This window comes from Dreissena polymorpha, chromosome 4 (genome assembly GCF_020536995.1).
Source record: "Dreissena polymorpha isolate Duluth1 chromosome 4, UMN_Dpol_1.0, whole genome shotgun sequence".
NCBI classification, from domain to species: Eukaryota; Metazoa; Mollusca; class Bivalvia; order Myida; family Dreissenidae; genus Dreissena; species Dreissena polymorpha.
This window is the reverse complement of record NC_068358.1, coordinates 100,464,928-100,476,935: the sequence shown is the minus strand read 5'-3', so window position 1 is coordinate 100,476,935 and position 12,008 is coordinate 100,464,928. Positions and strand designations below refer to the sequence as shown.

The 12,008-nt window shown below is 33.9% G+C and overlaps 1 protein-coding gene across 1 annotated transcript in view; it reads right to left on the bottom strand.

Annotated features, from left to right (window-relative positions):
- The window catches only part of LOC127879952 (protein Jade-1-like), a 34,461-nt gene that overhangs the window by 21,168 nt on the left and 1,285 nt on the right, over nucleotides 1–12,008 (bottom strand). The window contains exons 2-4 of the mRNA XM_052427086.1: nucleotides 1,531–1,579; nucleotides 997–1,074; nucleotides 503–588 (exon numbers count right to left, since the gene is read on the bottom strand). Of these exons, the coding sequence (XP_052283046.1) occupies nucleotides 503–588; nucleotides 997–1,074; nucleotides 1,531–1,573 (207 nt within the window). The 5' untranslated portion in view covers nucleotides 1,574–1,579. The remainder of the gene's footprint in view (nucleotides 1–502; nucleotides 589–996; nucleotides 1,075–1,530; nucleotides 1,580–12,008) is intronic.

The window sequence follows — 12,008 nt, the reverse complement described above, 5'->3', positions numbered from 1 at the left end:
GATATGTGACTTGACCTGATTTTCACTCGAATAGATCTTTCTCGAAATTCTTTTTTTTCTCAAAAACCACCCAATTAAATTCCGTCTTATGACTGAGTTTTTACAGTAAGTAGTTTTGTGCTAAGCCACCAGTTTACCCTTGTAAGGACAGACAGAAACAAGATGTGTTTGTGAAACACTATGTCCCCATATATTTGACCTATGATATTGAAGGAAGACCTTGCCCTTTCATCACTCAAAATGTGCAGCTCCATGGGATACACATGCATGCCAAATATCAAGTTGCTATTTTCAATATTGCAAAAATTATGGCGAATATTAAAGTTTGACGCAAACAAACAAACCAACAGACAGGGCAAAAAAAATATGCCCCCCACTATAAAAAGACAGACAGGCCAATAGCTACTTAACTCCATTATCAGTTGATGCCCAAGGTCGCATACATATTTTCAACAACTTTTTAGAAAATACTTTTCATTAGAGCAATATTTGTGGTTCTTACCTCAGCTGGTTTGTGTGAGCCACCACCACCACCACCACCACCACCACCACTAGAGCTGTATGCAGCAGCCTTCTTGCTACTGGATGCTGCAAATGGGAATAATAATACAGGCATGTTGTACAATATGAGCCACGCTATGGGAAAATTGGGCTTAATGCATGTGCTGACTGCACAGGCTAACTTGGAATTACACTGTAAAAACATGCATTAAGCCCTGTTTTACCAGAGCGCAGCTCATTTTTTCATGCAACTTGTACAAATCTTGTAAATTAAAATAAATTTAATGATCAAGTAATCAAAGAACAGCCTTGGAATACCTCTTGCCAGTCTTGGTAAAACAAGGTAGAACAATTGTATTATTTTTAAATCATCGCAATGCATAAGAATGTGTCTCTTAATTTTCAGACACTGTATTTTTTAAGTATATTTTAGTATCTTAATTATCTGACACAAAAAAAAATCTCTGAAAACTTCAGAGTTATTTAGGTAAATACCTTTGCTACTAACTGGCTCCCGTTCTTTTTCCTCTTCTTCTTCATCTTCATTCGGCCGGCGCCTCTTGGAACGACGCTCTATTTAAATAAAATAAAAAAAATGCATGTTGAAACGTTATTACATTTGAGCTTTGCTCTGGGAAAAAGGGGCATATGCATAGTTTCCTTTTTACCAAAATACACTCTATGTGGAAAGTGTTGTCCCTAACAAGACTGCACTGGCTAATCTGCAAAGACCCCCTCACACATGCATTAAGCCCAGTTTTCTCAGAACAAAGCAAATATACATGTACAATCAAAAGAGACAAGAGTACATCATAGCATTCAAAGTTAATTAAAACAGGCAAATTCGTTGAATTGATATCCCCCGCAAAAAAATAAATTAAGTGACAGATGGACAGACTGGTGGACTAACAGAAAACGCCAATTCTATAATAATCAGGAAAAGCTGTTTTCTACAAGCATGCTTTATACCTGCGGACTGACCACCTCACCAATATACAACAACCACAAACAGTGACAAAAGGTTCATACCTGGACTCTCTTCACTGGCCCGCTTATTCTTACTTGGGGCCATTGTGTCCTGAAGCAAAAACAAAAATTACAGATAAAGAGTGTTCAGTGATTGTCATATGAGCCTCACACTGGGAAATTGGGGCTTAATGCATGTCCGTAAAGTGTCGTTCCAGATTAACCTGTGCTGTATGCACCGGCTTACCAGGGCAAACACTTTCTGCATAAACTGGATTTTCCTTAAGAACAGACTTTCCTTAAACGAAAAATACCATTAAAGCTGAACGTGTCATCCCTGATAAGCCTGTGTGGATTGCACAAGCTAAAGACAATACTTTATGAACAGGCTTGAATACCGGTTTTCCCTGTTTTTACATCATCATTATATGATTGTCAAAGTAAATGGATCATACATGTAGTTTATTTAATCAAACTTTACATAATTAACGTTCAACAGTACCAGTTATAAAAAGGGAACTCGGGTACCAATGGGGCCTCTAAGTTTTGGAAAAAACATTCATCACTTTTATTACATTGACTTAATCAAATATTTTGGATTCTACCCTTAGTGCTCTCATTAGGATTTGGACGTTGACTTAAAGGCTATATTATCAATTATCTTATTTGCAGAAAATTGCTACATAAGAGGGGGCCAGAAGCCCTACATGATAACATGCGTACAACAATAGTTTAAATCAAAATTTTGCAATTATTCAAAATCAACAAAAAAACTGGACATTGACAAAACTGCTTTATCATTATTAAATTGTATTTTTTTCTTCTTTTCGACAAGCACTGGCCATCACACAATCCAGGGCTTAACACTAACTTTTTTTCAACTAGCCCATTCGGGCTAGTAAATGCAGAACCTACTAGCCCTGACCAATCTTTCATGTGCCCCGACCAAAGTATTATCAAAACCTTTATATTTATCATTTAACTTGTATTTTCTTGTGCGTGGAGATGCGCAGTTATGATTCAATCATTCTTCTTAGCATGCCTTACTAATGCTAATGAATTCAATATTCATCTACTTAAGACATCTATTAGTAATCTTCACGCCATTTTGAGAGAAATTTCCTTGTTTTTTTTCCCTCATACTTTCTCTTACTTTCCTCCTTCCCTTTTCTTTTCTTATCCGAGGAACCCCCATCCCCACCCGTAAAACCAAACATAAACAACGACATGAACGTTAAAACCTTTTTACATAGATTGCTGCGGTTGCTGTCTGACAACAAACGGTAAGTGAATCTTAGGTGTCGCAAAATAACAAATAACGTGTTACGGTAGTCGTAACAATTGTACAAGGTTAACTCTCTACTAAAAGCCGGGATCGACCATTAATATAAGTTTTGCTAATTGAATTGCGTTAAAAAGATTGTCAAAACACTTCTTATCGATCAAACAAATTAAAATTATTTAAAATTTATAAATAAATAATAATTTTATATTAACTTTGTGTTTATGTCGAGTCTTATACCTTCATCGATCCCGGACAATCCTGAGCGATCCCGGCTTTTAGTTTTAAACGTATTTTTTTCGAGAAAACACGTCACTTCGAGAAAACCAATCAAAACCGTATCTAGCGGAATTCCGTTTAAAAATAGGTACTGACGTGTTTTACCAGGAAAACCGCCGGGGGCTTTCTGAATTGTCTGCCTCTTTTTGATTGCAATCAGGGGGTTCCAAATCTATTTCGAGTTACGATCTGTTTGTAGTCTCCGACTTCACTCTGGGATTTAATTGTCATCTGATCATACTGTATTTAGATTTTTGCATCTTTCAAAAGCTTATTTAAAACGCAGTTTATTGATATAGAACACATGATCCCGCCCAAAATACACACGACCGGTTGGGCATGTTACTGGGACATTGGCTAGCCAGGACCTAGGTACAGGCAGTGAATGTCGTTCGGACGTGCCTTAGTGTTAAGCCCTGCAATCCATTCCATTTAGCAATAGACTGACAACCATCATACAAGACCGACCAAAGAGAAACATCCTCATTCTAATGGGCAGCAATTTTGTCCTTCTTTATAAAGCATCGGAAAACGGCACTGTCCCAATAGGTAAAACTACATATTTCCCTATTGCTGTCACAAAAATTCCCAATTGTAAGAAAAAATATATAATATTTTAGGACCCCATATTTTTAACATGCTGAAACAAGGATGTGTTCGTAAGAGACACAATGCCCCCTACTGCGCCAGTGACCTTGACCCCAGTGACCTCAAACTCATCAAAAGGTAGAGGTGACAGGTCCATGCAAGGTACCTACATGCCAAATATGAAAGAGATCGGTAAAGTATTGAAGGTGCTATGAGAAACTGTAACAGAAGTGTGACGGAAAAATCTATTATTAGCCTTGGTGACCTTGGCCCCAGTGACCATTAACCTCATCAAAAGGTAGAGGTCCATGCAAGGTACCCACATGCCAAATATGAAAAAAATCGGTAAAGTATTGAAGGTACTATGAGAAACTGTAACAAAAGTGTGACGATGGATTTAAGGAAGTAAGGAAGGACAAACTGGGAACTATATGCTCCCCGCAAATTTTTGGGGAGCATAAATATTAACATTTTTAAGTGTTATGAATGGGCGGACCAATTAACGGGAGTATATATAGTGTCTTTAAGATTTCAAAATGAATAACAGCCATTTCAAGTATTTTGAATGAGGGGACCAAATAACCAGAGTATATATAGAGACGCAAAACTCTTTTTTTCGGCTTGCTGCAGAATTACCAGAAGCGCGGACCAAACAATCTCAGGCTTCTTTGGCTAACAAGCTTCGACAGAGCATGCAGTAAATACACCACACTGCGTTATGGGTGTAAACTGCAGATCACAGTTTAAATGTTTTTGTTCAAGGTGTAAAAGGGTTTCATTTTTAGATAAGATCATATTATTTTCACTGACATGCACTTGTATTTTAGATGGAAACACGACAACATCGGTGGGAGGTTTATAAACCATGGATGCTTTTTTTTTTTTTTTTAGAAAGAAGTCTTATGTGTATTTTATCTCAATTATAATTCAATTACATCCAACAAAGTATTATATGATTTTTTTTCTTTTAATTTGAATGATTATAAAGAGTTAAATCAAATTTAGTATTTCCCTAATCAGTGGACTTTTCATGTGGAAAAAAGGCTAATGAATTTATTTTCCCAATTTCATGAAAATTAGTGTTTTTCCCAGGCCAGTTTAGCGTGGCGAAAAGCCACGCCGCCTTCCCGGATTGCCATGCTGCCCTTTTCAAAGACAAATTTCGCCAAGCGCCCTTCTTTTCAAAGGCAAATTTCGCCACGCGCCCTTATCGATAACATCTTTCTTGCCTTACGATATCACTTGGTCTGCAAAATCAGCGTCCTTGATTGTCTGTGACGCTCCGACTGTGCTTGATTTACTCGAGAGATGTTAACATCTAATCGACTATATTATTTGAGCAAATTTAATCAATTACAGTGCTCGATTTATAGGTAGACTGCTCCAAAGCTGTGAATTAGTCATGCGTGAATAACCCCGTGTCAGTATCAATCGATAATGCCAGAGGCTATGTTATACCAAGCGCACTTTTCGGTCAGCAATGTGTAAAAATCGTTACTTTGGAGACTTTTGATGAAAAACTCGATGTTATTCTCGTGGCAATTGTGCATCGCATGCATTATTCAGTTATATCAAAACATATATTTTTACGCACAATTACATTTAAAAACACAAACAAATTTTCTTTATCGCTTTCGTCTTTAGATAGTTAGATCTAATTATTGAAATAATTACTGAGACGTATACTAATTTAACAAAATGCGAATCGCGTATACGATTTAGCGTTGCTATGCGCACCTGTCGCTTACATCATTTGACATTTGAACAACATGGCGGACTATACAGAATTAAATTGCGACTCGGCAAAAATGGCAAATAACGTTGTTAACGATCGAATTAACGATGGAGATTATACATTAAGAAGGAATTAATGAAATGTCTGTGATAATCAACGATGCATAAACATGTTTGAGATAGCAACAACATTATTTATTTATTTGTAATCTACTTGGTGGATGTATGCCACGGAAACGAGTGTTTGCATATTGTTAGCGATCAATTTACTCGCAATGTTATTTTAAACATCTGGCAAGATTATTGTTATAAAATGGGATAAGACAAACATGGTTTCATTTATATGTTAGTGGATCTGTGTATAATCAGATTCATATGCATATATTGCTTTATTATGTTTGTCATGCTGTACAGTTTATTGAAACAGCATGGAACTTAAATGTACATTGCAAGGTAAATATATTAATATAAATCATAGTAAGTTAAATACATCAATTACCATTAAATGTGCTTGTTTATATGTTATTTTTTCCACAACTGCTTCAGATGCGATTACATAATGCCCCGTAATTCAGGTATTCAGGGAACGTTTTTGCCCTTTTTTGCCTAAACTGCGCGGTGAAATGCCCTTTTTGAAAGTAATGCGCTATGCCCCTTTGTCCTCCTGGGAAAAACACTAAAAATGCCGATAAAATTCCCAATTCCAAAGCCATGGGCTATTTTCCCAAAAAGTGGGAAAAAAACCTGTAATTTGAGAGGCAAATAAGGTAAGTTTATTTCAAATAATGACAGAATAAACTGTAGTATTTTTATAAACAACTATAGATCATGTCTACTTTTATCCTAGTAAGACTAGTTTCCGGAAACAGACGGAATAAGCCGAAGTTGATACTTATTTACATCCGGACTACTTTCTTCTATATTTGGTTTGACTGTGAAGGACCAGGCCTAATGTTGTTGCAATAATCCAACTCCCAGCTATTGACCCTCCGGGTCGCTGGAAGTTGCAACTGTTTATGGCATTTTCCATGTCAAGTCCTCCGACCAGAATCTGGATGGCAGTTTAATCCGAAATATTAGCCACATAAACTATTTTCTGGCATAAATAAACACAAATAGATAATAAATATATATAAATAAACTGTCTCTCTTAAATATCAGTTTCGGTGTGAATACTTTTAAAATACCAGAAATTAATAACACTGTGAACCACATTATCATACTCATGAAATATTTTATATTTAGCTTCAAATACAAAAAACAAATACCTACCTTCAACTGTTTTTATAAACTATTTAAAATTAAAGATCCAAATTGAAAAAGAAATAGCCCTCAACAACGATAAACTTCATATTTTTGAACAAAAATGGAAACGCATAAACTTTCATAACCCAGTCCAGTTGTCTTCTACCTAACTCTCCGCAAATCATCTCTATGATTGATTATTACATTTAAAAACAACAGCATACACCACAGGCAACCAAAGAAAAAAAAACAGTATATCCTAGCATATCATGTATAATATGTGTTTGACATTATAACTGTTGTATTATACCACTTTTGTTCTTGCTTATGCACATATTTACATTGTATGTTTTATATTGAATATAAAAAAAAAAAAAAAATATATCCAAAATGCGCAAATAAAAACAACTTACATGATATGCAATGCTCGCATAATATTGATATTAATCCAAAGTTTCAAACATGTCAACGGTTCTTTAAAAGGGATCTTTTCACGGTTTGGTAAATTGACAAAATTGAAAATAGTTGTTTCAGATTCGCAAATTTTCGGTTTAGTTATGATATTTGTGAGGAAACAGTATTACTGAACATTTGCCATGGTCTAATATAGCCATTATATGCATATTTTGATGATTTAAAAACCTAAAAATTATAAAGCCTTGCAACGCGAAACGATTGAATAATTTGGAGAGTTCTGTTGTTGTCGTTTAAATTTGTGAAACTACGAAGATTGCTTATATAACGTATAAAATACGCATCCTATGTATGCTTGGTAGGATAGCTCAGTTGTCAAATGCGTTTTTACTTCAGGTTTCTGGGGGTCACTGGTTCGAGCCCTGCTTCAGGCTACTTTTTTTTCCTTTTTTAAATTTAATTTTTGATTTTTTACTGGAGCTTTTAAAATTTAATGTTTACATTTATCAACATAAAGCATTTAATGACAAACTTCAAAACATGCAAGAATCTGTGAAAAGGCCCCTTTATATGTATATGTTTTTGCAATGGACAAAGCCGAGTATTATGAATTGATATTTCGGTATACGGACTATACGGACCATGGACCATACGGACCAGACTATACGGCCCAGATTAGCGGACTATACGGCCCAGATTATCAGACTATACGGCCCAGATTTGCGGACCATACGGCCCACATGTTTTTTTACGTCATGTACATTATTCTAAAACACGAATACACTACAATACTGTGCTACCATTGTACTATGAATGTGTTTAAAATAAATAATGCTAGTATGTGTTTCGCTTTTGAAAATAAATAACACGGGAAATGAAATAGATCTAGTTATTATTTCTCTCAGATTTTAAATTCATTTTAATGTTGTCATCAACTATTTATGTAAGCAGTACACATAACGCAAACATTCACTTTAATCGACAGAATATATTTTAATAAAGTTGTAAATTAATACTTATTAAATTTAAAACATGCCGCGTGGTGAAAACAGTAAAAAAAATTCATAACATAATTATTAAATTTAATACACGCCGCGTGGTGAAAACGGCAATACAAATTTATAACTTAATTATTAAATTTAAAACATGCCGCGTGGTGAAAACGGTTATAAAAATTTATAACATAATTATTAAATTTAATACATGCCGCGTGGTGAAAACGGCAATACAAATTTATAACTTAATTATTAAATTTAATACATGCCGCGTGGTGAAAACGGCAATACAAATTTATAACTTAATTATTAAATTTAATACATGCCGCGTGGTGAAAACGGTAATAAAAATTTATAACTTAATTATTAAATTTAATACATGCCGCGTGGTGAAAACGGCAAAATAAATTTATAACTTAATTATTAAATTTAATACATGCCGCGTGGTGAAAACGGTAATAAAAATTTATAACATAATTATTAAATTTAATACATGCCGCGTGGTGAAAACGGCAATACAAATTTATAACATAATTATTTAATTTAATACATGCCGCGTGGTGAAAACAGTAATAAAAATGTATAACATAATTATTAAAGTTAATACATGCCGCGTGGTGAAAACGGCAATACAAATTTATAACTTAATTATTAAATTCAATACATGCCGCGTGGTGAAAACGGCAATACAATTTATAACTTAATTATTAAATTTAATACATGCCGCGTGGTGAAAACGGTAATAAAAATTTATAACATATTTATTAAATTTAATACATGCGCGTGGTGAAAACGGTAATAAAAATTTATAACTAATATAATTGCAATAGGGGTATGACACTCGAATAAGTGACTCGTACGTTTGTATATTGGATACGCCCTATTTATGACACCTACTGATTGATCTTATCTATTACAGTAATTGATAATAGACCCTAATGGATTAACACGTCTGTAAGTACCAATTAAAGGTAAAGTGTGATAATCGTTATAATTAATTGTATACAACAACGGCTTATGTTTGCACATCTGGTGCGCTATTTATAACATAAATATTTATTGATGTTGATAATTACACTTATGCTAATAGAGTGAGCATGTCTTTAATTACTAATTAAAGGTAAAGTGTGACAATCGTTATTATTGAAGACAATATTTGTGCGCGGCTTGGGACCGGTACGGGAAAAAAGAAATTAATACGAGTGAGCTTCTGACTGAGTGCTGTAGACTGTATGTACCTGTGTAAATGTGTACGTGTGTTTGTTTGTTTGTTTGCTAGTGTGAACGATTGAGTGAACATGTATATATCTGTTTGTTTGATTGTATATAAAATATATTTGTTTGATTGTATGTATGTAATACAGCTTTGTTCTTGTATATTCGTTTGCTCACATTTCACAAAATTGCTATAAATGTTGTTTTTTGTTGTACATATATATGTATTTGATTAGAAGTGTTCTATATTTATGTGCCTGAAATAGTTTTTTTATTTGTTGTACATATATTAGTATTTGTTGTGTATTTTGGATGTCGATATTATATTAACAAACAATAAAGTAATTTACTAGGGTATTCATAGTTGTGTCCTTACACGCTGAAATAATATAAAATATGCTTGAATGAAAATGAAATACTATAATTTTAATATGTTCTTAAATTTATTCATACAATATTTAAAGGAACACTAAAGAAATATTAATTAAGATATGGTCCGTATGCTTTGCAAATCTGGGCCGTATGGTCCGCAAATCTGGGCCGTATAGTCCGATAATCCTTACACGATGAAATAATGTAAAACATGCTTGAATGAACATGAAATACTACAATTTTATTATTTTCTTAAATTTATTCATACAATATTGAAGAAACACGAAAGAAATATTAATTAAGACATGGTCCGTATGCTTTGCAAATCTGGCTTTTTGACATTAAAAACTTGGTTACAAGGAAGAACTCTGAGCTGTTTGTATGTACTATTAAAGGCTCATAGCATTCAAGAACTAGGGCCTAATGCAAATTTTTTTAAAATATAATTTCAAGAATATATAGTTCCGTTCTTAAACAAAATTATACATGATCCGCGGACCAAAAGAGTGGATAATGCCCATATGACTTGCAAACAGAATTGACACATGACAAATACCTCCTCATAACTTAAAAAGCTATGTGGAAAGTTTGCCTATCTCCACCCACACAAACTACTCCTATAAATATGAGGTCGATTTACATCGACCTCATATCGTTTAACGTTATTTTGCAATAGCATCGTTCCGACATGAATTCATGTCGGAAGCTTTAACGGCATCAAATTCATATAACAGCAAAGAATAATCATGCAATAAATTATTAAACATAAAATATAAACATTATTTTACTAATTGCATTAGAAAAATGTTTATACAAACTTACAAGTAATGATAGTCCAGACCTTAAAACACTACCACTGTTCAAATTCCATATTGTTGCCATATAGCACTGTGTAAATTGAAAGTTGCATAATGTTACCTCATTGGTCGGTTATAAATACATTGTTTCTCTATATATAGTATTCGATTTAGACGAAAATGATAATTTACGTGGAATGTCATATTAGTTTTCCATTAAAACGTTGATCTTGCCGTGTGTGTTTATGGACGTTATTAATTATGTTATACTTATTTTTGTATTTCATTAAGAATTAGAACGTGTAGCCCTTTTTGTTAACTGTTTTTAGCAAACGATTCGCGGCTAAATAAGACACGGAAAATGGTTAAAGCGACACTTTCATTTAAAGGTTTAATGTGAACAATATTAAATGAAGCCTTTTTTTGTGTATTAATATATTTTATTGACATGTTAAATTCGATACTTGAAAAGGTGTTTAGTCTTTAAAAAGATGTCGCTGATATTGTTTATTTCAATAACTGTTAATATGCTTAATGTTGTATAAGAAATTGAATAGTTTCACTGAGTTGTATTCCCGCCTAAAATCCGATATCGTAAAACGCGCAACGGTTAAGAATAAGGTCTGAATAAGTTTAGGTATTCAAATCCGAATATCTGCAGCTGTGCCAGCTGGGAAGCCCCGTTTTAGCTTTAACAACCGCAAGCGAAACAACATACTTTTTTAAGTCTTGCACTAAGACTCCATGATTACAAGTATAGGTCCCTGCTGTGGCGTATGACACCATAGTGCTATTTAGTATTGGTCGGCACAGTATCTGATCATGAAGAGATAATTGGTTTGTGCTGAACACAGGGGCAATAAAACCACAGATCTATCGATAAACAAGATTATTGAGATATCTTTTATTGAACACCGCGATAAAAATGCTCAAACCACGGACTCTAGATTACACGGATAAGAAACATGGCAACATTCTCAGAACCATCACTGCTATATGTGTAATCACCTAACAATTCGTCTAAAAATAATTTATATATTTGAGTTGAAGACGATGTACTGTTGTATAAGTCTGAATAAACTATCTGTCTGCCTGTCTAAATCTAAGCCGCCATCGTCCCAGTGAAAAAAATATGATTTTGAATAGTTGGACATGATGCCCTGATGTCAAAATACGAAATGCGTAACACCGACCGTGATATTCAAGAATCTTTAATAAATTGATAATTTAAGGTAAATAACATTTCATATAATTATACATAAGTCCCTCGTTGATAATTAACAGCAAACGATGAATGTTTTTGACACCCATTTTATTTCAAGTATGCATGCAAAGCCGAATAAAATCGAGAGGATCCGCTATAAAAGCTGTTTCATCATAAAGTTATCACCCTTTCTGTGTTATAAACAAGAGCTGAAATCGTTAATTTGTTAAGATTTATTTATAATAAGCTTTATTGATATGTTTCGTGAACAAAATACCACAATATATTCCATCAAAAATATAATAATCATGGCAAAGGAAATTCAATGGCCGGTTTCTAAACAAAAGCATAATCGCCAAGATCGTAGCATCAGTTCAGTGCGTTAGGAACGCGCGCTACTTTCTTCCGCCTTCATT